Genomic DNA, 25,706 nt, shown 5'->3' with positions numbered 1-25,706 from the left:
ATCGGGCACCGAATCAGCTGTTATCAGGTCTTTGCCACTTGTGGCCAAAAGTTTTGAGACTGACAGTAATTTTGTTTTTCCGTTTGCTGCTTCAGTGTTTTTAGATCTGTTAGTGAAATGTTTCTGTGGTTACTGAAGTACAATTATAAGTATTTCATAAGTTTTTATACTTTTATTGAGAAATACATCAAGTTTATGTAAAATCTTTATTGGAGTCCTCTGCATTATTTGACAACTTTAAGAGATGTCAATTAATAGCAGAGGAGATGGGTTTGAGATGGGTTGCCACCAATAATTTAGGACACTTTACTGTAGAATGAATGTGTATCAGAAACTTAATGAGAATTTGTGAGCTCAATTCACCCTCTTAAATTGTTTATATGGTTTTGTTCCTCTTTGAAACATAAATGTCATCCGCACCTTTACTGATGCAGTCTGTTACTCACTGATTATTATTGTTTTAATTGATATGCAAATGAACTTAAGTGCTGCCTCCCTAGCTCTATTCCATGCCCAGCCTCATCTTCTTCTGATTGACTGTGTAATCAAGCCAGTGAACTGTCAGTCAAGCCAAGAAAGGTGAGGCTGGGCTGGAAATAGCCAGGGGGGCGGCAGAGGCTTGGGAAGTGCGTTAACACTCCCAGAGCACAGAAGCCTTATGTGCATATGGATTATAACAGCGATTTTTCAGTAAGAGCAACAGATTGAAAGATAATGTCATCTACACCCTTACTGTTGCAGAGATCGACATGACCACATAACCAGTTTGACAGTATGGATTGTGCAAAACAGATTCCCTTTAACTCTTCATTAGCATATTTGTGACTGAGATCACTATATCAGGAATGCTTGATTTATTATGGGAAAATATGGAGATGTTTGAGCTTCTGTTCCCCATACCCGTTTAGTGCTGCTATTGATTATAGATTCCTCCCTATCTGTGAACCACTAATGTCATGTTACTGCTGACAGTTCACCATAATAACATAGAATGCTGATATATCCCGTTTAGTGATGAGGGAGCATGCTTGTTACTCGAGATTTACAAGCTCGGGTGCTCGCTGAGTATCTTCAGTGTGCTCGGGTGTTATGTTTGAGTCACTCCGTGTGCATGATTTGCGACTGTTTGACAGCTTTAATACATGTGAGGAATGCCTGTTTGCTAGGCATTCCTCACCTGTATTAAAGCTGTCAAACAGTCGCAAATCATGCACATGGAAAGACTTAAACATAACATTCGAGCACGCTGAAGATACTAGGCGAGCACCCGAGCATGCTCGCCGAAAGGGTTGGCAGAACATGCTCGCTCATCACTAATTCCGATACTTCTTCCATCGGTCTGTAAGGTTGGTGCCGGACAGGTCGTGGACGGGATGTATGTGTCCCTGAAGTACCAAGCTTCGGTGATGTAGAACCCGGAGAAGCAGGCTCCAGCACACATAGTGCTGAGAGGGAGTTAATGGGCCCGGATAAAAGGGCCGGGTTTTACGAGCAGCTGAAAGAGCTGGGGGGGATCAGCTACTCACTTACCTCCAGTCCAGGTCTTGGAAGGCTGATATAAGACAGCTGCGCCTGTCTCAGTCTGTCTGTGTGTGGTAGAAGATGAGCAGGCTTACATGTGCTGCTCAGACCTTGATGAAGGCAGAGAAAAGCACCTGCATTTAAATGGCTGAAGCCGTGCTGTGTGGACTGGTTATTTTGTCTTTTGTTATACCTTTTTGGAACCTGAAAGAGGCTGTGTTATTTTTGTTTCCTGCGTGGTTTATGGACACGTAATAAACCATCAGTTTGTTTTGAACCATTGGACTGCATCCCTGTGTGAATCCGCGCCTATCACAGAGCTGACCCCCTCACAGGTCTCAGAGTAGCCCATGAGCTCGGCTTTCAGAGGGTCATCTGCATTGTTGTAACCGATGTACCTTCTAATCATAATGAAGCCGAGATTTACCCAAATCCCTTGGAGAGGGGAACTCTGCCAGTGTGCAGATTCTGCTGTCTGCAGCCATCTCATTAAATATTAAAGCTACAAAGTACTGCACGCAGGGCTGGCGATGATGAGAAAAGTTCATTTTATGTTTTGTGCAGGACAAATATTTTTACAATGAGTCCATTTTCCTGTAGTGGTGCCCTGAGACGCCAAAGTGCAGATGCCCACAATTGGAAAATGTACACAATCAGCACTTGTAAAGCTAGTTACTTCCACATTGTATTTCATTCATTATTTATACATCGTTTTAGAAGTGCAAAAATTATAAATACTATTTTTCTTTTTCATCTATATCATAGGACACAGAAGTAGAACATTTCTACTATCTGGGGTAATAGGAAATGCTGATTCTGAAAGCACAGTTCACTTTTTTATTCACGCAGTTATGTATTTTGATGATAAAACCATTAAGATATTAGCCGTTGCATGAAAAGTACATCAAATATAAGGCAATTTTCCTGGAACAACTTTTGAATCCCTCGACGAACAATTGGTGGTTGTTGTGCTATGATGATCTGATGTTGAAGTACAGATTTCCCTCCAGAGACAGCGCCACCTCTGTCCACAGGTTGCATTGGGATTAGAGCTCAGCTCTATTGAAGTGATTGGCGGTGAAATGCAATACCACACACAATCTATGGACGGTTGTGGTGCTGTTTCTGGAGGACAGCAGCCATGTTCTTCATATCATGTGCAACTCCTAGATGACAAATCATCATCCATTGACAGAATAGGTAATAACTCGCTGATCACCGTGGTCCCAACCCTGGAGCCCTCAATGTTCTTAAGAACAGGGGTCAAGAGTCCTATGTTTAAATGGAGAGTTGCAAGGACACTATGTTCTATTCATAGTCTATGGGACTGATGGTGATCTGCAAGTCATAGCCATCGCCTTCATCTTCCACCAGCATGCCCTCGCTGAGAGGTCACCGCACCATCCAATGAGTAGAATTTTCGCCTTGCCACCCGCTTACCAGAATGGCATTCTAGGCTGCAATTCCTATAATATAAAAGTATATGCGCTTTAAGTTTCACAGTGGCACAATAAATGATAGTCAATGCTGTTTGGTCAGTAATCGTTATTCACACTGTTCAATTATCAATATGATTTGTCAGAAATTAGCAAGTTGTAAAGGTAACTTGCCAGGTTTCCACTAGAAAACGTTGCAGTTTTTATCGCCTCAAAAAATTGCGTGTACGTATACCCCAAAGGGAATCGCTAGGTTTTGGCTACCCCATCTGAGAGCAGCATTATGAGACCCTGATTCCAACGATGTGTCACTTACTGGGATATTTGCTGCAATTTTGATAAAATCACAATTGTATCTGCTGCGGATCTACCAGTTCTCTAATGCTGAGCTCTGTATAACCCTGGTCCACACCACTGTGTACACTGTGCATAGGCAGAAAACTGCCAATTAGTAGTGGGTAACAGGGTTATATAGAGCTTATGAATATGTTTGACTACCTGGCAGAAGGTTTTCTGGACCTCTAGTGATAATCTCCTGCTGATAGGACAGTGATTTTAGCAAAATCACAGCAAGAAACCAGTAAGTGACACATCACTGGAATCAGAGTCTCTATCTTTGTATTATGCTGCTCTCAGATTTGGTGGCAAACATTAGTTACAGATTCCCTTTAAATACATAAAGTGGTTAATGTAGTCACAGTAATATATCTTGCATGTAGCATACATACCCTTCAGGTATCACAGGGAGATGTGGCCGCTAATATAACAAAATGTGGCTTAGTAGCCCAAACACATACTATCAGATGTTATTTTACACGTTACCTGGAAATAGACACAATTCCCTGCCAATGTGTTTATTACCATGGCCTGTGGTCCTTAAAGGCAGAAAAATGGTCTTTTTTAAACTCTTCTATAAAACTTTTTTACTGCTTTCAGTGGTTGAGCATTTTACAGTCCAGAGCCTGTGGGCTACGTAATATTTTGGCAGTTTCAGAAGATCACCCAATGTGTAGATGTAACTGCTAAAGATTAAAATAATCCCACCCTGCATCAAATAAACGAAGATCTGCTCATTATTTCAATGCTTCGACCTTGTGTATGGGCTCGACACCTGTCCACACAATCTAGGGGTATAGAAGGCCAATAGCTTCCAGAGTATGTAAAGTTTTCATTGTAGACCATTTTCTTTAACACTTACATTGTGTCTTCCTCTGCTGCTTGTTTGTATTAATATTATAATCCTTTTTAATCCTTTTATCTGGGCTTAAACTTAAAAAGAGAAAATATTTCTCTGTACACAACAATTTAATAAAATGCTTCGGTTAAACAACAAAATGGACTTTAGAGATATGTAAGCCGCTTCTTAGAGGAAATGTGCAAATAAGTGATTTCATTGCAGAGAGAACTGCTGTAAGGTACATTGAAGCCTATTGGGCCTCACGCCTTGTACTATCAGTGCAGCGGTCAGTATATACTATATACCTGCTATGTAATAAAGCATATCACATTAGCAGTCTATATACAGAGACCGCTACCCTGAATTTATGCAGTATACAACCTCATGGCAGGCAATGACCTCTCCTCCCAGTGCTTAAAGCGTAGGAGGTAACTACCCCCCAATATCTGGACCCCTCATGCAGCTAGGCAATGTGACCGCTTGCTTCCTCTTAATGGAGAGCTAATTTGCACACTTCCATATATCTGCAGAAGCCAGCTTAGCTAGAAGAAACATATTATTATTATGGCAGCACGCCACAGAGTACCCAGATGAAGATACTGTTACCCCCAAATATGTCTCAGTTTCTCATCTGAGTAAGAACCCATGTAAGATGGAGGATTGCCTATGTGCCATCACACCTACTACCCATTGTTCTTGAATTTTTGATTGGCATGTTCTCATTTACCATCTAAAATTCAGTGTATTAATTATTTCTTTCATTGTGTTTTTCTTAAAGGGAACATGTCCTCAGGATTTTGTACTCCAAATGAATGGCAGCTGTAGTGATGACGTAATCCTTACCTTGCTTGTAGAAATCCGTTTTTGTGTATTCGAGAAATCCATCGTTGAAAGTGTATGCTAATGAGCCACAAGTGCAGCGGGGAGGGACATTGCACTTGCAGCTCTCCTGCCTCTTTCTCTGATTGTTTCAGTGAGCTGTTGACCTGCTTTGTCTATTGAGATCTCTCCTCGATGGCATCAGTGCCTGGGACGGTGTATGCTCCACGGCTGTGGAGTCAGTAAGCTAAACCTCCGACTCCTCAATTTCCATGACTCCGACTCCCTCATACATGGCTCACGTTTAAGTGATGAATTTACTGTAGCACAGATTCATCTCAGCTAAAAGTCTAGACCCTTAGATCAGGAATAGGACAGACATTTATAGCACATTTCAGAACTTTTCCAAATTCTTATGAAAAAAATATTCCCCACAAACTGCATTGAACTACTGTACCCAATTTATTATATATTTTAGGAGTTGGAGTTGGTCCATTTTATACCGACTCCGACTTCACCGAAATGGGCTCCGACTCCACGACTCCGACTTCACAGCCCTGGTATGCGCAGTACTGTACCTCATCATGTCACAAAACCGAGTGTATCATTTGGCACATATACGGTCTCAGGTACTGAGAGCGCTGATGTGAGATCTCTGTAAGGAATAGGGAGAGAGGCAGGAGAGCTGCAAGTGCATTGTCCTAATTGCTGCACTTGTGGATCATTACCATACAATGTCAATGATAGATTTCTCTAACATGGCAAAACAGATTTCTGTAATAAAGGTAAGAATTTCATCATCATCACCGCCTTTACATACATGCCATTAGTTTAGGATATAAAATCCGATGACATGTTCCCTATAATGTATTTCTTTTCTGTTGCCTGTACATGTTTGATGCCTTGTGGATCTTCATTCTATACAACTTTCTATTTCAGGTAGATAGTGCCAAAAAGTTGTGTAATGTGAAGATTTCGCAGTTGACTAGCGACATCTCAGTGCTACAAAGGGTACGTACCTGTGTTTTACATGTGAACCTTGGTTCTCCATTTATTAAATGTATGCACTGAATTGTTAAATGCCTGAACCATGAGCAGCATGAATCCGAGGCCAGCTCCAGTATTACAAACTTCTATGCTTTACTCTGAAGCATTGTGGCGATTCAAAAACATACATAATTAAAAATTAGTCCAGGGACAAGGTGACTAGTCCAATAGGCAGGCCCCTCTCTGCTCAGCTAGACTGAAAGTACTCCTTGTGTAAATCTACCTGGATGGGCAAAGAGAAGCCTGGTGGGACTTACCTATTCAATTAGCCACCTTGACCCCCGCTGCCCATTCGGATTTAAATATAGATGTGGTTCAGGCAGGATGAACTTACATGTTCCCTTTATAAAGGTTGTCTGAAATGAAAAAAAAAAAGTGTGTGTATATTTGTGTATATGTATATACATGTAAATGTGTGTGTGTGTATAACAGAGCTATTGTTGTCCATTGTTTCTTTTAAGGGGCTATTTTAATTAAGACTGGCATTGAGCATGCTAGTCTTAATGATGGGCAGGCAGGAGTAAGATGGTCCTAATTTATTAAAAGGTACATGCCACTCCTTGCGTACTCCTCCGTTCACCTCTCTAGAAATGTTACTCCAGTCAGTGATTGGAGTACATTTCTGGCGTCCCGACTATGCTCTGCCCACTTTGGAGGATCTGGCCGGGACTGGCATAAAAACGCCAAAAGTTGCAAAATTTTTCCACATCTTCAAGTTATGCAAATGACAGAAGAGTACCCAAAAGTGACACCATTTTAAAAATTACACCTCTCAAAGTGCTCAAAACCACATTTAAGTAGATTATTAACCCTTTAGGTTTAGGGGCTCCACTAGAATTAAAGCAATGTGGAAGGAAAAAATTAACATTTTACTTTTTCCCACAAAGATATTGCTTTAGCCCTACATTTTGCATTCTTAAAAGGGTAATAAATGGACCATACAATTTGTTGTTGAGTTTCTCCTGAGTACACCGATACCCCATATGTGGTGGAAAACTACTGTTTGGACTCTCGGATGGGAAGGAGCACCATTCAACTTTTGGAGCGCAAAATTGGTCATGTTGAGTTTGCAGAGACCCTGACGTGTGTAGAAAATGGAATCCCCGCTCAAATTACCCCATTTAGGAAACTACACCCCTCAATTAATTTATCTAAAGGTGTGGTGAGCACACACAGAGAATTTTATAACATTAAGCCTGAAATTAAAAATCAATTTTTTTTCCCACAAAAATATTGCTTTAGCTCCAAATTTTTCATTTTCATAAGGGTAACAGGAGAAATTGGACCATACAATTTGTTGTGCAATTTCTCGTGAGTATGCTATATCCCATATGTGGTCAAATACTACTGTTAGGGCGGACATCAGGACTAGGAAGGGAAGAAGCACCATTTGACTTTTAGAGTGCAAAATTGGCAGACACCATGTACCATTTGCAGACCCCCTGATGTGCCTAAACAAGGACATAGGGCCTAAAAGTGACCCTATTTTGGAAACTACACCCCTGAATGAACTTATCTAGAGGTGAGGTGAGCACCTTGAACCCACAGGTGTTGCACAGAATTTTATTTTGTTGAGCCGTGAAAATGAAATAATTTTTTCCCACAGAAATCTTGCAAAAATGGAGCATATAATTTGTTGTGTAATTTTTCAGGAATACACAGATACCCCATGTGTGGTGGAAAACTACTGTTTGGGCGCACGACAGGACTTGTAAGGGAAGGGGGACTATTTGGCTTTTGAAGTGCAAAATTCACTGGAATAGATAGCAGGGCTGTGGAGTCGGAGTTAGTTTTGGTTGGAGTCGGAGTCGGTAGAAATGTACCGACTCCAGCTTTAAAAAAAAATGTATTAATATTTCGTAATTGAACTTTCATATGAATTTTATAAATGTTACTCAAATATATATGTTCTATCAAACTATAAACAACAGTGATAAGCAGTTCTGCTGGAGATAGAGACATTTCTTACTTCTTGTGTGTCACTGTTCTCCACTGCCCTTATCTAATCTTATACTTGGTTAACCTCATGCTGCCCCAACCCCCCTACTTACAATGTATGAAACTGAAAGTGAAAATGTGTTGCAAATTCTTAGTAGTAAAGCTTCTCCTCTAGACTAGATGTTTACTAGGTGTGCGTCTTCCAAGCATCTCACAGCTGCTACTCAGAAGAGGAAGACTGTAAGAAGTATTATCCTTTCAACAAACTTTGCATCAGTTAACTGTGAGTACATGATGAATAACAGTATTACTGACCACTATATCAGTTGTACGACCTGGCAATAATTTTGTACAATTGTTTTTAGGAAAAACAATTGTCATTTGGATTGTGAATGCAGAATTAAAAACCTGAGAATGTCAAAGAAGCGTCACATTAAATCAGCTGTATTTGAACATTTCACCATCACTCAAGATAGAAAACATTATGTCTGTCAGTGTATGACAAATGATCCAGACGAAAACAAATACTGTGAAGCCAAGATCAGTGCATATTCAGGCAAAGATAAAAATGCTCCTACCAGAGCTTCTAATCTAAAGAGACATTTACAGCGCTTTCATCCAGAAGTACTGAAAGCAGTGGATGAGAAAGACTGCATCCAAACCAATGAACCAGTGCCCAGCTCTTCCAGCCAAACAAAGGAGCAGAGAACTTTGCAGCCATCAGTTGCAAGATATTTTGTCAGTGACAAAGTTACTGTGACAATGACAGTAGATACATTTAAAAAACAGATCATACAGCTTGTTGTAAAGGATAGTGTGCCTATTTCATTATTTTCACGACCAGCTTTTATGTGTCTGAATGGGGAAATGGCCAGCAAGCTTGGTGTTTCTCTGGAGAGAGAGAGTATTAGAAAATTAGTAATCGAAGAAGCTTTTAAACAAAAGGAAGAACTTAAAAAAACTCTCAAGGGACGCTTTCTGTTTCTTAAAATGGATGCCTGCACACGTCACAGAGTGAACTATTTTGCCATCAATGTCTGATTTGTTTGTGACAAAAATGAAATAGTTACCAAGACATTGGCAGTAAAAGACACCAAAGCTCATCACACCAGTGAGTTTCTCCAGGTCTTGGTGGAAAAGGTTCTTCAAGACTATGAACTTAAAAAAGAGCAAGTTCTTTCTGTCGTAACTGATAATGCTTCAAATATGATAAGTACTATTAAGCTAATGAATGAGAGTAATGATGGTGACCAGCAGCTAGAATGACATTCTGGGTCCACAGACACAGAAATGTTTGAAATAGAGGAACACAGTATTGTAACTGAGGAGCAAACTGAAGTTGCTTCAGATGAACAGCAACATGATAGTTTAGATGATCTTGTTGAAACTGTGTCAATATGTTCTTTCATTCATCACATGCGCTGTGTTGTGCATACGCTACAGCTGGCTATAAGAGACAGTCTGCAAGAAGGACATGCTGCTGCACTGATTGGCTACTGTTGCCAGAACCCCTAAAGTTGACTCAATTTTGAAGAAACGTGCTGGAAAAGGGTCAATTATTGATCAAGCCACACGATTGGGCAGTACTTACTTAATGATTCAGCGCTTGGTTGAACTGAAAACCTTTCTTGTAGACATGGCTAACCCTCAACTGACGCTAAATGAAAGTCAGTGGAATCAGGTGACTGAGCTGGAAAATTGCTAGAGCACCCATTTACAGTGACTAAAAAATTACAAGCAGAGGAATTAACTCCAGGTATTTTCTTAAAGGAGTGGAAGAACCTGATGTTTCGTCTGTCCCAAAGAGGAGGGTTAATTGCAAGTGGCATTGCTACATCAATGAAATGGAGAGAGGAGCTACTATTACAAAATAACATTCTTTTGGCAGCTGTTTATGTAGACCCAATGCATCGGATTCTTCTAGATGATCAACAGCTAACTAAAGGAAAAGAAGCTCTGTTTGAAATAGCAGTAAGGATGAAAGGGTTGCAGAACAGTCAGGAGGAACAAGAAGAATTTGGTCGTCCTGCCACATCTTCACCCTCATCATCAACTGATGAAGAATTTAATTTCGAAAAATATTTGGATCACAAGGACCGTGCAAAGCGTTCCCGCATAGAAGAAGAGTCATCCCCATCAAAGAACACAGCCAGAACATTTCAGCAGAATTTTTCATGTGCACTAAAAGAAATTGAGAAATTTGACCGTTCATCAAAAATAACAGTGCAACAAGCGATTCCTCTGTATCCTGACATTGTCAGAGATGTTGCCCGAGTGGTTACTGCTTTGCCACCAACCCAAGTTAGTGTAGAGAGGTTGTTCTCTGCTCTCAAAATAATTAGTCAGATTTGAGGGCATCCATGAAGGAGGATCTGACAGAGGCAATACTTTTTCTGAGGACAAATTTATAGATTTCTTCTTATTAACTGCATAACAGTGTTTATTGCATATTTACTTACAAGAGTTTAGAAAAGTTTATAAAAGTTATTTGCTATATTCTAATTGTATTCTAATAAATATAGTTTTTGCTCTAAGTGGTCTGATTACTTATATGATGGTGAGAAACTGAATAAGCACGATGTTAATATTTTACAACAGTAAATTTATTGTTACCAATTGGCCATTTATGAAGGAGTCGGAGCCGGAGTCGGAGTCGGAACCTGATAAAATCCAGGAGTCAGAGTCGCAACTGTGGCTTACCGACTCCACAGCCCTGATAGATAGCGGGCACCATGCCGCATTTGCAGAGCCCCTGATGTTTCTAATTAGCAGAAACCTCCACAAATTACCTCATTTTGGAAACTGTACTTCTTGAGTAAAACATCTAGGGGTGTAGTGAGCATTTTTAACCTTCAGGCGTTTCACGAAATTGTATAACATTGGGCTGAGTCAATGGAAAATTACCAATTTTTCCACTAAAATGTTGATTTGGCCCCATGTTTTCTGTTTTCAAAAGCGAAAATCGGAGAAAATGAACAGTGAAATTTATCCTGAGTACGCCAATGAGCTCCAGCAGCCCTAGCTCAGTGTTCTTTTCCCTGGGAGGTCGTAACGACACATCGTGTGGGAGAAGTCCTGCAACAAAGGGGACCACTAGCCTCCCTTGTGTCCCCTCCCCCACAAGCCAGGCCTTCCATCTGACTGAAAACTGACTCTTAATAACTGCTTATACCTTTTGTATCACTACTGTTGTGTTTGCGTCTCTGACCATTATGTATGTATAACCCTTATGTATATAGTGTATTGTCTAGTGTGCCCTTAAGGCAATTAAATATATAATTTAACCTTGGGCTGCTCTTTTATCTCGATCCACGAACTCTCACGTCCATTGTTGGTCCATCGAACACGCTACCGGGGCTGGTTCCTGGTTCGATATAATCTCCTTAGCGTGAATTATATTAAATAGGAACTGGTGGTAGCTCTACCAGGCCGACAAGGTTCTGCTTCACTGAGGCTAGTAAAGGGGCCTCTCAGCCTGTCAGGGGTGTTAGTGAGTGTGGTGCCACGTCAGTGACTGAGTGGGCCACCTCTTCTCACTCCCGGTGCCTTCCTGTACCCATGTGGACAAGGGGTGTCTGTGTAGAACTGTACCAATCTGACCTTTCGCGTCCCCAAGGAGGTGTGGAACGTCACGTTGGTGCAAAGGGCAGATCCTTATCACGTGATCCGTTGGACGTAATTGTGACATCAGGCGGGTGGCGAGGTGTTGATCCGTCACGTGGTGGCAGCGGTGGGATTCTGCGGGGTCTCTCTGGTGCCATTCTTCACACTGAGTGAAAAATGCAAATCTGACATCGCAGCCCCATACATTGTAGTGGACATACATTATGCCCAACTCGTGCTTGTGGAGTCATGCACCTCGTAAATTAAACGGGCTCTCATCACTGCAAAGATGCTAAACATGTGCATGCTAACTGCGATTGAGGCACACTGGGGCTCAGAAGGAAGGGGGTCATTTGGATTTGGGAGTGCAAAATTAGCTGGATTTCTTTTGTTGGGGGGGTAAGGAGCCATAGTGCTTTTCCAGAGGCTTTGTGCTACAAGTAACGTGGAAGCCCCCTATATTTCTATTAACAGATGACGGACCTGAGTGGAGACTTGCTTTTTTGTTGTGGATTGAGTTGAAACTTTTATTGGGAACATTTTACATAACGTTTGGGATCACATTTATCTGGTGCTCTAATGCTGAGCACTTACAGTGGGTACGGAAAGTATTCAGACCCCTTTAAATTTTTTACTCTTTGTTTCATTGCAGCCATTTGGTAAATTCTAAAAAGTTCATTTTTTTTCTCATTAAAGTACACTCTGCACCCCATCTTGACAGAAAAAAACAGAAATGTAGAAATTTTTGCAAATGTATTAAAAAAGAAAAACTGAAATATCACATGGTCATAAGTATTCAGACCCTTTGCTCAGTATTGAGTAGAAGCACCCTTTTGAGCTAGTACAGCCATGAGTCTTCTTGGGAATGATGCAACAAGTTTTTCACACCTGGATTTGGGGATCCTCTGCCATTCTTCCTTGCAGACCCTCTCCAGTTCCGTCAGGTTGGATGGTGAACGTTGGTGGACAGCCATTTTCTGGTCTCTCCAGAGATGCTCAATTGGGTTTAGGTCAGGGCTCTGGCTGGGCCTGTCAGGAATGGTCACAGAGTTGTTCTGAAGCCACTTCTTTGTTATTTTAGCTGTGTGCTTAGGGTCACTGTCTTGTTGGAAGGTGAACCTTCGACTCATTCTGAGGTCCAGAGCTCTCTGGAAGAGGTTTTCATCCAGGATATCTCTGTACTTGGCCGCATTCATGTGTCCTTCAATTGCAACCAGTCGTCCTGTCCCTGCAGCTGAAAAACACCCCCATAGCATGATGCTCCCACCACCATGTTTCACTCTTGGGATTGTATTGGGCAGGTGATGAGCTGTGCCTGGCTTTCTCCACACATACCACTTAGAATTATCACCAAAAAGTTCTATCTTCGTCTCATCAGACCAGAGAATCTTATTTCTCATAGTCTGGGAGTCCTTCATGTGTTTTTGAGCAAACTCTATGCGTGCTTTCATATGCCTTGCACTGAGGAGAGGCTTCCGTCGGGCCACTCTGCCATAAAGGCCCGACTGGTGGAGAACTGCAATGATAGTTGACTTTGTGGAACTTTCTCCCATCTCCCTACTGCATCTCTGGAGCTCAGCCACAGTGATCTTGGGGTTCTTCTTTCCCTCTCACCAAGGCTCTTCTCCCACGATTGCTCAGTTTGGCTGGACGGCCAGGTCTAGGAAGACTTCTGGTGGTCCCAAACTTCTTCCATTTAAGGATTATGGAGGCCACTGTGCTCTTAGGAACCTTGAGTAAGGCAGAAATTCTTTTGTAACCTTGGCTAGATCTGTGTTTTGCCACAATTGTCTCTGAGCTCCTTGGGCAGTTCCTTTGAGCTCATGATTCTCATTTGGTCTGACATGCACTGTGAGCTGTGAGGTCTTATATAGACAGGGGTGTGCCTTTCCAAATCAAGTCCTATCAGTTTAATTAAACACAGCTGGACGCCAATGAAGGAGTAGAACCATCTCAAGGAGGATCACAAGGAAATGGACAGCATGTGACTTAAAGGGATTGTCCAGTACTTTTAAAAATATGCCAATGTGTTTTAATGAGAAATAGAAGCTTCTTTCTAATTACCTCCTGGTGCTCCTCTCACAGGCAGCACTTGACCCCCGGCTGCAGCCGGCCCTGACATCACGACAAGTCCAGGCTGCAGCCGAGGGTCCCTCTTCCGTGTTCCACTGGTAGCTGCTGGGTTGTGGGTGGGGTTACCCTGCGCATCATACCTGGCATCCACTGCGCGCTCTCCCTGTCCCCATTCATTGGGGAAGCACGCGGTGGATGCTGGGTGTGACGCGGGGAAGAGGAATAACCCCGCCCACAACCCAGCAGCCACCGCGGGGACCCCAGCGCTGAGTCACACCTCACTTGACGTGACTTCAGCAGGGGGTCACGTGCTGCCTGTGAGCGGCCACTGATAGCGCCGCTCACAGGCAGAAACAGCACTAGGGGGTAATTAGAAAGAAGCTTCTATTTATCATTAAAACGCATTGGCATATTTTTAAAAGTACTGGACAACCCTTTTAAATACGAGTGTTTGAGCAAAGGGTCTGAATACTTATGACCATGTGATATTTCAGTTTTTCTTTTTTAATAAATTTTCAAAAATGTCTACATTTCTGTTTTTGTTCAGTCAAGATGGGGTGCAGAGTATACTTTAATGAGAAAAAATAAATAAACTTTTTAGAATTTACCAAATGGCTGCGATGAAACAAAGAGTGAAAAATTTAAAGGGGTCTGAATACTTTGCGTACCCACTGTATATCGGGGTTTCCATCTAAATCTCCGAATGATGTGATTCAGATGAAACCCCTGAGGGATCCATTCACTATAATGAGGCAGCAGAGTTACTCTGGACTCCGTCTGACCTCTGTTCAGCGTCCTTCTTTTCAGAGGTGCACAAAACTGTCACTGATCGCACTTTTATGCACGCCTAATAAAAAGAGGGACTCTGCTGGATCACAGGTCGTACGGCGTACAGAGTGCCCCCATCTGCCTTATTATAGGAAATCTTCCACCTAGGGTTCTGTCTGAATCACGTATTTCAGAGATTTACATCGAAACGTCGGTGTAAGGGCTCAGTGTAGAGCGCAGGATAAATGTGAGCCGAGCCTTACTGCGATCTTTGAGAGACAGAATGAATAAATTAACAACAGGTGAAGAATTGGTTTTATTTCTTTTTTCCGCTGTTCCTCGTGCGGTATAAGTGATTAGTCGACTTTATTCTTCGGGTCGGTGTGATCACAGCGATACCAGATTTATATTGTGTTTTTATGTTTGGCTGCTGTCACACACTAAAAGATGCTTTTTTTTTTTGCAAAGACAAGATCTTGCATATTTTGAGAGCTATAATTTTTCCAAATTTCTGCCGACAGAGTTATGTGAAGGCTTATTATTTCCGGGCCGAGTTGACGTTTTTATTGGCACCATTTTCAGGCACATAAAATGTTTTGATTGTTTTCTATTCCAATTTTTGGGAGGCAGAATAAACAAAAAACAGTAATTCAGGAATTGTTTGTTTTTTTTTATGCTGTTCCGCTTGTGTTAAAAGCGATAAGGTAGTTATATTCTTCAGGTCAGTATGATCACAGCGATACCACATTTGTATCATTTTTTTAAACATTTTTGCCGCTTTTACACAATGAAAACGATTTTCCAGAAAAAAGAATTGTTTTTGCATCACAATACTTTAGAAAGCTCTAGCTTTTTGTATTTCTCTGCTGATGGAGCTGTATGTTTTTTCAGCAATAACATTTTTATTTCCATTTGACTTTTTGATCGCGTTTTATTCCATTTTTTGTTCGGCAGCTTGATGAAAAAGCATCATTTTTTGCCTTTTCTTTTTTTTTTTTACGGTGTTCACTGAAGGGGTTAACTAGTGGGACCGTTTTATAGATCGGGTCGTTCCAGACTTGGCGATACCAAAATATGTGTATGTTTAGTCGCCACTGTATAGCACTACAGTGATATACCTGATGGGGGTCTGTGCTGTTTCTGCGGTGTTGCTGCCTGCTCATAATTGGGCAATTCATACAGGGAGAAGATGGACATATTCCCCAGTGAAAACTATCTATAGAGACACACTTGGACCTAACAAAAGTTAACCCATTACGTGCCAAGTGCTTTGATTGCTAATATCTCCACATCAGAGAGGCAAAATTACAACAACAACTAAAAATCCTGTGTCCAGCTTAACATGGAAAATTGGGTGAAAAGTCCTCTTTAAGCAAGAACATGCCGTCTGTTGCCTTCAAATGAAGCTTTTTCCCTTAAAATATTACAGGAGTATGTTAATGTTTTCTAACTTGTGTCAAGTAATACCAGATTTAATCATTGCAGCTCTTCTATGGAGTCACATTGCAGATCCTGCCTTTTGAAATTGGCGAATTTACTATTTAAATTAAGTGTGATTACCAGTACATTATGATTTTTGTAAATGATGGCATGGCGCTCTGCAGTGCACGCGGAATGATTCTATAGCCAGTGAAAGCCCTGATCATTCAGTAGCATTTAGTGCTCATTAAATGCAAATAGTAGCATTTAACACTTAAGGGATAATTTGAGAAATGTCGGTAAAATCTTTGGATGAATGTGCTTTCCTTTTTTTCTTTCATTTACTATGGTGTGAATAGAGCTAGACTATTAAGAATTCTGCAAGATAATTTCTTTCAGCTTCCAAAAATCTCGGCAACTGAATTAAAAAAGTCATTACGTAAAGACATGAAGTTTTACTGGCTGTTAATATGTAGCCCATACGACAAGCAGAAGATAATCTGGTTAGTTGTTGGCTGTAATACAGTCATATTCTCCTCTGCTAAGATAACACTTCACTTCTTCTATTTACTTAGCAAATTATTTTCTTGTTATATTGCTTAGGAAATCAGAAAATTCTCGCTGTGGTCCTGCTCAATATGTTGTGTTTATATCTTGAAACATTAATTTCACATCTTATATGTAATTTGCACATTGTCTGATAAAAGCTTCATGTATAAGTCTATCTGTAAAAATCTAGTGTGACGATTAAGTGTGAAAGTATCGCACTATGTCATGAAGAGGCAATTCTTGACGAGATTATTGGAAGAGCTTTTAACAGTTTTCCCTCACCTACCTTCTGTCGTAGTCCATATCAGTTTCTGCTGTAATCATTTTCTTATAAAAATGCTCTTAAAGGGGATGTCCCCTTTCAAGAAATCTTCATTTCTTGGCTCAGTTTAGTATAAAAAACAACCACGCTATAATCACCGTCCACCGTTGAGTCTCCGCCGCTACTCCCAGTGTCAGGCATTGGTTACGACGCTGAGGTTACATCGACAGCATGGCAGTCAATTAGTGAGCTCAGCGGCTCTGAACTTGGCTTTCCATCTACACGGGCCGAGCCGCTGAGCTCACTGATGGATCGGGGGATGAAGATTTCTTGAAAGGGGACAAACCCTTTAATAATCGTTTCAATACAGAGTATTTTGATGATTTATATTTTGTACATTCCTTACGTTTAATATTCATTTTACTTAAATGTATTGCTATAATTATTACTGTTATATTTGGATTATATATAATATGTAGATAATATAAAGATAGAGGCTCCGATTCATCAAGACCAACCTTTTTCAGGCCGGACTTCACGAGGTGGCGGGGTGTAGGGGGAGGTGTCTTATCATTATGAGATTCTTGCCCTTTAATGAATGAGGCGCGAAGTAGCATCTACATCTGTGTTTGTCTCATCATAAATCTACTCCAGTCACAGACTGGAGTAAGTTTTGTGGCTTAGAGAACGCCACCACTCGTCAGGAAACTGACAAGTGGAAATCGCAATGCCCTGTCACCCCTCCCAACTCAGCTTCATCCACTTTGTGGGAGCTGGGAAAAAATGGTGACAGAAATCTTTGTGTGTGGTATAGCAGTACTATTCATGTGTATGATATAGCTGTATTATTTATTTGCATGGTATAGTGATAATATTTATTTATACAGTATAGCGTGTAAGAAAGCAGGAGGTAAGGTCCTGGATTGCAGATATGTGCTACTGAGGTGGTTGGCCTCGGTAATGTAAGAATCTGTACCAGTAACATTAGGTTACTGAGAGGGTTAATTTGACTTGATTTTGGGTCTTGCATTTACAAGCAACCAAAAGAGCCTGGGTGAAAAAAGTTGTTCCCATAATCCAGCCGGATCTTTACCTACCTAATAAGAGCAGCTGGTTTAGCTCAGCAGAGTGGAGTTGGGCAGGAGCTAAACAGAGGTGTTTGTTTGGTGACCACTTTTAATACTACTTGGGCTAATCCTGCCTGAAAAACCAAGATTGGTGATGCTGCTACATTTACTTTGTTCATTGTACCTGAAGAAAGGACTATTTATGTTATGCATTTGTACTGAAGGAAGGTTATTTTCATTTTGGACCTGTAAAGTTTTTATGATGGACAATAAACCTTATGCTGTTTTGATATACAAACCCTGTGCATATGCATATCCAAGTGGCTACCAGAGAGATGAAACCCTACAATTGGTATTTGAATGCGATCATGAAGTATGAAAGAGCACGGGAGATTACAATTTAAAGACTGAATGTCCTGGGTAAAGGCAGTTACAGCATTGCAAACACTGTCTGAAAGCATGGAGGAGCTTATTAAGCAAATATTCCAGACCTATCTACAGCAGCAGTTTTAGCAGAAACAGCAGATGACTCTCCTGAAAGAAATTATCTGGGCCAGTGATAATGCACCTCCCACCAGCCAAAGTGATGGTACCCTTGTGAGGCGAACAGTATAGGAGACCTTGCAGAAAATGACTCTGGAAGTTGACATCGAGGCTTTCCTGACTGTCTTTGAGAGAGTGACAGACAGGATAAAACTGCCCCCAAATCAATAGGCAGAGATCCAAGCTCCATAACATATGGGGAACCATAGAAAGTGTACTACTACCTTGCCCTGCAGGATGCCAAGGAATTTGGCAAGTTGAATGCTGAGTTTAAGGCACTTTTGGGCTTAACCCTGGCAATCCGTGCGCAACAGGTGCACCTCTTGTGCTACCACAGGGATAAGCTTCTCAGGTCCCAGATGTTCGACCTGCTACACGTGGTGAAAAAATGGCTGCAGCCTGAGAGTTGCTCTCCATCAAAGATGGTAGAAAGAGTGGTGATGGACCGATTTATCCACTCACTTCCTAGGTCCTATTGCATGCAGTTATTATCGGAAGAAATTTTCCGTTCTGGGACTTGTGGGCTAAAGCTGCAGCGCCCGGTAGTGTGGTCTGCAACCAGGATGACACATGATATAACTGGTGAATTTCCTTTCATTGTACTGGCTGGAGATGAAGATGAGGAAGCATTCCCTGAAAGGACTGCCCAGCTCAGGGACTCATCACTGAAAGGTTCTCTCAAAAATGTAACTGTGTTGAATGGTGTTCCTCAGGAGCTGGGAGGCCAGATCAGTTCCCTTATTTTGCCATGAATAATGATTTGTTGTATAGAGTGACCAAAGTGAGGGGCGAGGTAATAGAGCAACTCCTTGTGAGTCAACCCTAGAGACGCATAGTGGATTATTGTCGTTTTTTTCCTATATGCCAGTATGACCTACCTAGTTGCCAATTATTGATGTCCCATTTGAACGGATAACCATGGATCTGATGGGACCTCTTGTAAAGTCTGCCAGAGGACATCAGTACATATTAGTGGTTTTAGATTATGGTACCTGGAGGGGGTACCTTTAAGAAACTCCTCTTCTAAGTGTATTGTTCTTGAGTTATTTTATATATTCTTTCGGACTGGTCTTCCCAAGGAGATATTAACAGATCAGGGGACAACATTCATGTGGAAAATCATGAGGGAATTGTGTAAAACCCTACAAATTTCACCACTATGTACCTCTGTGTACCATCCACAGACAGATGGCCTGATAGAGGGGTTTAAAAAAACCTTGAAGGCCATGTTAAAGAAAGAAGTAGAGAAAGACTATCGGGATTAGGATGGCCTTTTACCCAACCTATTGTTCTCGATCAGGGAAGTTCCACAAGCCTTAACTGGGTTTTCACCATTTGAGGTACTGTATGGACGACGCCCCTTACCAAATGAGATGTGGGAAACTGAGACCATACCCTACAAAAGCGTAATACAACATGTGGCTCAGATGCAGGAGAAGATTGCCAAAGTTATACCTATTGTAAAAGATCACCTCCTCAAGGTACAAAAGGCACAATCCAGGGTGTATAATACATTGGCTCGAGTAAGACAGTTTAAGCCTGGAGATCGTGTACTTGTGCTAGTGCCACAGTGGAGAGCAAGTTCCTTGCCAAGTGGTAGGAAACCCATGAAATGGTGGAAAAAGTGGGAGAAGTCAATTATAAAATTCACCAACCAGCAAAAAGGAAGCCTTCCCAAATATATTAACCTAATAAAACCCTGGAAGGGTAGGGTGTCTCTTGAAACCCCTTGTATCTTGTTGCCAATATTGAGGATGTTAAAGTTGCAGAAACTTCTCACCCTCCCACAAACAGCAGTGCCGGGAGTTGTTACACCAAAATAAGAACATGTTCTCAGAGTTACCAGGTCTCACACAAATCATTAAGCATGAGATACTCACTGAGCCTCATGTTCAGGTCAATTTAAAAACCTATAGGATTCATGAGGCTTGACGGTAGGTAATCTCAAGGTGTGTTAAACTGATGTTTAACCTGGGGGAGATTGAGGAGTTAAAGAGTGGGTGGCCAAGCCCCATAATATTAGTGCCAAAGCCAGATGGGGAATGGCGATTCTTTAATGACTACCGAAAACTTAATGAGGTCTCTTAAAGGGAATTTGTCACACCCCTGGGCGATATCAGACCTCTACTATGGGCATACAGGGTATAGAAAAGTAAATCTAGACTTACCCATAGCAGAGGTCTGATTGCAGAGAAATCTGGTTTTATAAAGTCTGTTTTCAGTGGCTTGGCGTCCGGAGGACACCAAGCAAACCCCTCCTATCTGCTTATCATTCCCCTAAATCACTGCCTCTGTGCTAAATTACCATATTCCCGCCCTCCCCTGCACGTCACAGGGCCCTGTGACGTGCCCTGTGACGTGCCCTGCTCTTCCTCCCCTCCTGCGCATGTGCAAAACGCCGCTCCCATGGAGCGCTCTTTGTTTCCCTCCGGCCCTGTTTGGCTGCGTACTGCCGGCGGAGCGGAGGTCTCAGTGACTCACCGTCGCTTGCGCAATACAAGGCTGCGGCACAGTACGCAGCCAAACGGGTGTGTCTGATGTCTGGCTAGGGGCTGTTGTGTCCCAGGAGATCAATGGGGAGGAACACCTGATAATGTACTTGAGTAGAAAGTTTTCCCATGGGATTTGGCTCTACAGGATTTAAATTTTTGTGTAGAAATCACAAGCCCCATATCGGCCACTGAGGGGGCCCCCCGTTTGCCCAGCACATGCCTGGGTGTGCCAGGTGGTGATGCCAGCCCTGCGCACAACTTTAGGACGCTATTAGCTGCAGATTAACCCAATATCTGCATGTTAATGGCATTTTTTTCACATGACAGATTTGATTTGAGTTCTGTGGGTGAGAGCCCCCTCTGAATCTTTAACTCGGGTAAAGGAGAGTCAAAGTGTAGCTTGGAATAAAAAGCAGATACGCTAGAGCATCTAAATAAAAAATAATAGTGTCATCCAACAAATTATCAGTTTTTTGGGGTTTTTTTACACCCACCCCCATCACCCAAAAAAACAAAGATCCTGTACTTGAGTGACCACCCCGAGCTCCACACCCCTTCATAGCTGCAATAGTTATCACTTTTATACCACAAGAATTGTTCTGAAAAACAGAACAAAAAATCTGCATTTTTTGCCTACTAAAACGGTAATTATGTTTCCTAAATTCCATGTTAGCCTCTTATGTTGTCTGTTAATACTGTGTGTATGTGAAGAATATAGGCTTTTCTGATAAATATTAAATAATATGATCATTTTATAACCCAGTTGGGCCGGTGTGTAGAACACATAAAAGTGCATTCGCTATGCTGTATGTTATACTAGTCGTTGAAATGACGCTTATTTCCTTTCTCCGCAGGAATGTGCTGAGAAGCAGAGCCTTATTGAACGGGCCATAAGGGACAAGCGAGCAGCAGAGGAAGAACTGGAAAAGGTAAAAAAAAGAAGATTTTATTCTAGAAAAGTATTTATTTCTATATATGTGTTAAACTTTTTAAGGTACTAATTTTTGATCACTTAACTTTGCAAGCATGGTGAGAGAGACTGGGGAATGTAATTAGAGTAATTCATTAATGTCAATCAGGGGTTTAAAGCCATTCATACATGTTAGGGCTATTACTTGATGTCATTTGTTCCACAAAAAAAAGGGTTGCAGGTGTTCCTTGTTTTGGACTTTGCCATTGTGCCACAGATATACAAATATATTCATACTGTGTTTTTACCACCCCAAACTGTTAAAATGGGCATATAGCTGTAAGAAGAGGAGTTCAATGTTTGCAGTCCATTGCCAAAAAATTGCCTTTTTAATACATATACAAATGATGGGAAGTGCACTGGGCGTGATGATGCACTTCCAGAGCTACAGCCTTCCAGCTATATTCCCCATTAAGCACTGCCCTCTTCTGATTGGCTGACACCCATTGGTTCTGTGAATGTCATGTGACTGTGAAAGAAATCTTGTGCATGCAGCATACTTTCTTCTAATCGCACCTACGCAGTGCTTTTCCAGTTATGGACACAGGCATCTTTTTTGCATGTGCCAACAAGTTTTTATTCACAGTGAAATGACGTTAAAGAACCTGCAAAGTGTCTGTCCATCAAGCAGAAGAGTGTGGCACTTGATGGGTATATAGCTAGGCGGTGATGGGGTACAAAGGCTCTGGAAGAGCATTGGATTGCCAACGAAAAGTTATTGATTGGCTTATCTTAAAGGGAATATGTCAGCAGGGTTTTGTTATGTAATTTGAGGACAGCATGAGGTAGGGGTTAAAACACAGATTTCAGCTATGGGTTACTTGTCAGTCTGTGTACTGTTGTTTACTTACAATGAAGGTTTTATCACTAGGTGATTATCACTGCTGGGACTAGGTATCACAGGACTGCTAGACCGACCATGCCCCCTCCTCTGATAAGCATCTCACTGTCTATAGACAATGTACATATAATGCCTGGTGTAGACGGGGCTTGCTTTCTCAGCTCTGCTGTATTCTACATCTAAGAACTGTGATTGTGTCACAGCCATAGAGTTAAATTGTAAGAGCCACCTTCAGGTCACGCAGAGCACAGTGCCACCCGCATAGTCTGCAGAGCGGTGATGTCACAGAGAAGAACGGCGCTGAATCCTGGAGAAAGCGGCGGTAGGTGAGTATATTAATACACTCAAACTACATTAGATGCACATATACATACATTTAATTAAGAAATATAGATGGGGGTTCTTCTTTAAGTTCTTAGCGCTAGTCTTCAAAATTTGCCTTACGGTTTGCACCATCAACACTCAACCCCATTTACAATCAGGAGTCATCAGGGTTTCATCAGAGTATTAGTTATTTTGATGGGAAGACATTAGTTTATCAGCCCCTAAGTGGAGTAAAGTATTATAGCTGTGCAACCTGAGCCAATACTTGTAGACCACTGACTAATGGGAGAAGGGCTGGTTATATACCAGCTGCCACAGGCCCAGTTATAGAGGCTGTTATAGCTGTAGGCACACACAATTTGCACTCTGTGGAATATCTGCAAAACACACTTTGCATTTTCTTATTTTTGGCCAAAGTGTCACTTGAACACCTAAAGAATTTTTCCCTTACATTCTTGACCTTCAACATCAGCACTGAGAAGCTAAATTACAGCACTTAGTGGGGTATTATCAAGGATTTTGTGCTAGCATTAAGCTATGTGCTCACGTTCAGTATTTGATTGCAGAAATTTCTGCAAGGTTTCTGCATCTCTTGGCAGCAAAAACGCCCATTTTGCCGTGATTTTGTTGCGTTTTTTCATGCGTTTTTGTACAGCAATGAATGCTTTTTGGAGCCAAATAAAGATATTTGAAAAAAGAAACATGGGACAATGCTTAAACTCTTGGATTACCGCCAGACCTGGGGTAAGTATATTGGTTCATTTAAATGATTAAAGAATGTGTCTGTTTTATTTCAAATAAAGTGTTTTAGTCTCTGTGTGTGTTTATTTAACTCTTTACGTAGTAATGACTGTGTCTGGCTGACACATCTTCATTACTAAAGTTAGGGATAGGTGTCAGCGACACCTAATCCCAGTAACCCTAATGTCGCACTTGTGTTGTCAGTACATGCGAATCCACCGAATGTGATGACATTTCAATCAGTCAAAATCTGCAGCGTAGACTAGCGTCTCTGCTACAGAAATTGGCACACTGCGGGTGAGTTTGGGTACGTGCCCACGATCAGGAAATGCTGCAGGTTTAACGCTGCATATCTTTGCAGCGTCAAACCCGCAGCGGCCAGATGTTACAGAATAGTGGACGGTATTTCTAGAAATCCCTTGTCCGCTATGCGTGCATCTGAGGCTGCGGATCACCCACGGACACTGACATGCATCACGTCTTTCAGGACCGCAGCTTGTAAATTTCTCTTGCACAGTCGCTAGTCACTAGTTCAGTGAACACATGCAGATTTACCTGTGTTCAATAGAACGCAGCGCTTTGGACGCAGTTAAAATATGCTGCTTCCAAAGCGCTGCTGCATCCGGATTGTGGGCACATACCCTTAAATTTAAAAAAATGTTGTGGGCTCCCATGTCATTTTCATAACCAGCAGAGGGAAAGCCAACCACTGGGGGCTGATATTACTAGCCGGGGAAGAGGCCATTAGCCAAAAATGTTCCCTGGCTATTAATAACAGCCCACAGCTATTTACTTAGCCTTTACTGGCTAGATTACAGGGGGACCCCAGAAAAAAATTGACATAGAGTCCCCCCATAAGTTCGAACCAGCAAAGGCTAGGCAGACAGCTGCGGGCTGATATGAATAGCCAGGGAAGGGACCATGGATCCTGGCCACCTCCAAGGCTAATAATATCATCTCTCAGCCGCCCCAGAACTGACGCATCCATAAGATGAAGCCCAGGTTAGTAATGGAGGGCGTCTGTAAGACGCCCCCATTACTAACCCTGTAGTAAAGTTTATTAAATAAAGACAGTCAGAATAAAATCTTTTATTTTAAATAAAATTACACACAGATTTAATCATTTATTTACAAATAAGGGAGTATAACGTGTTTTTAACAGCCATTCTGCTGAAGCCATTGTCACCTGTAAAAAATAAATAAATAAATGAAAAACAGCTATATCCCTCACCTGTCCACCGTAATGACATTATCCAGTATCCCACGACGATCTGGGTCACTTTTAGTGCAGTAACACCAGCAATCACTGATGTGACTGTTCTAGAGGACAGCAGGCTATACACTGACAAGAGTGTAATCACTCCTGTTAGTGTATAACGCTGAGCTGCTGAGAGTAAGGTCACCGGAGTTCAATCAGCTGATGTTCAGCTGATGAGCTCCAGTGACCTCATTTACTGCACCAGTGTTGCGTGAGAAAATTCTCACGCAGCATTGGTCAGTGTACAGAGTGCTGCCGAGTGATCGGATCGTCGTGGGACACTTGTAATAGCAACTTATTTTAACTTTTTTTTTTTTTTTTTTTATTTTTACACGGAGCACAGACACCAGCTGAAGAGACTACTTCTCCCCTCAGCCACTCCTGCTCTCGCTGTTATCAGTGGGAGCGGCCGTAGGATGATGGGAGGAGTAGTCTCCCTTGGGCAATTATTTGTGTTTTTTTGTCGCTTTTTTGACTCATTGACTTGAATTGAGTCAGTCAAATACGCAGCAAGAATGCACAGAAAATATTTTCATACCGGAGTTTTTGCTGCGGATTTGACTGACTCAGTTGAAGTCAATGGGAGAAAGACGCTGCAAAAATGCCCAAAGAATTGACATGCTGCAGATTTAAACGCAATGACAATCCTGACAGGAAAGTTCTTGATCTTGTGCACAGCACTTCAGGATTGTCATTGCATTCGCTGGCACAAGGATTCCCTAGCGTTTTTGGCCCCTCTCAAACCGGAAAAAAATGCTATCAAAACTCACAGTGTGCACACAGCCTAAAAAGTCACAAGTGTTGTTGCCCATCGTTTTGTGATTTTAAGCTACTTTTGATACGTGGGTGGGAAAGCGG

The 25,706-nt window shown here is 41.7% G+C and overlaps 1 protein-coding gene across 1 annotated transcript in view; it reads left to right on the top strand.

The window, feature by feature from the left end:
- The window catches only part of SCLT1 (sodium channel and clathrin linker 1), a 207,205-nt gene that overhangs the window by 109,687 nt on the left and 71,812 nt on the right, over positions 1-25,706 (top strand). The window contains exons 16-17 of the mRNA XM_073641640.1: positions 5,893-5,964; positions 21,569-21,643. Coding sequence (XP_073497741.1) covers positions 5,893-5,964; positions 21,569-21,643 — 147 coding nt within the window. The remainder of the gene's footprint in view (positions 1-5,892; positions 5,965-21,568; positions 21,644-25,706) is intronic.

This window comes from Phyllobates terribilis, unplaced genomic scaffold (assembly GCF_046119375.1).
Source record: "Phyllobates terribilis strain yellow unplaced genomic scaffold, ASM4611937v1 Scaffold_1__5_contigs__length_1240528914, whole genome shotgun sequence".
Taxonomy (NCBI): domain Eukaryota; kingdom Metazoa; phylum Chordata; class Amphibia; order Anura; family Dendrobatidae; genus Phyllobates; species Phyllobates terribilis.
Note: the sequence above shows the minus strand (reverse complement) of the source record. Positions and strands in the feature narration are given on the sequence as shown.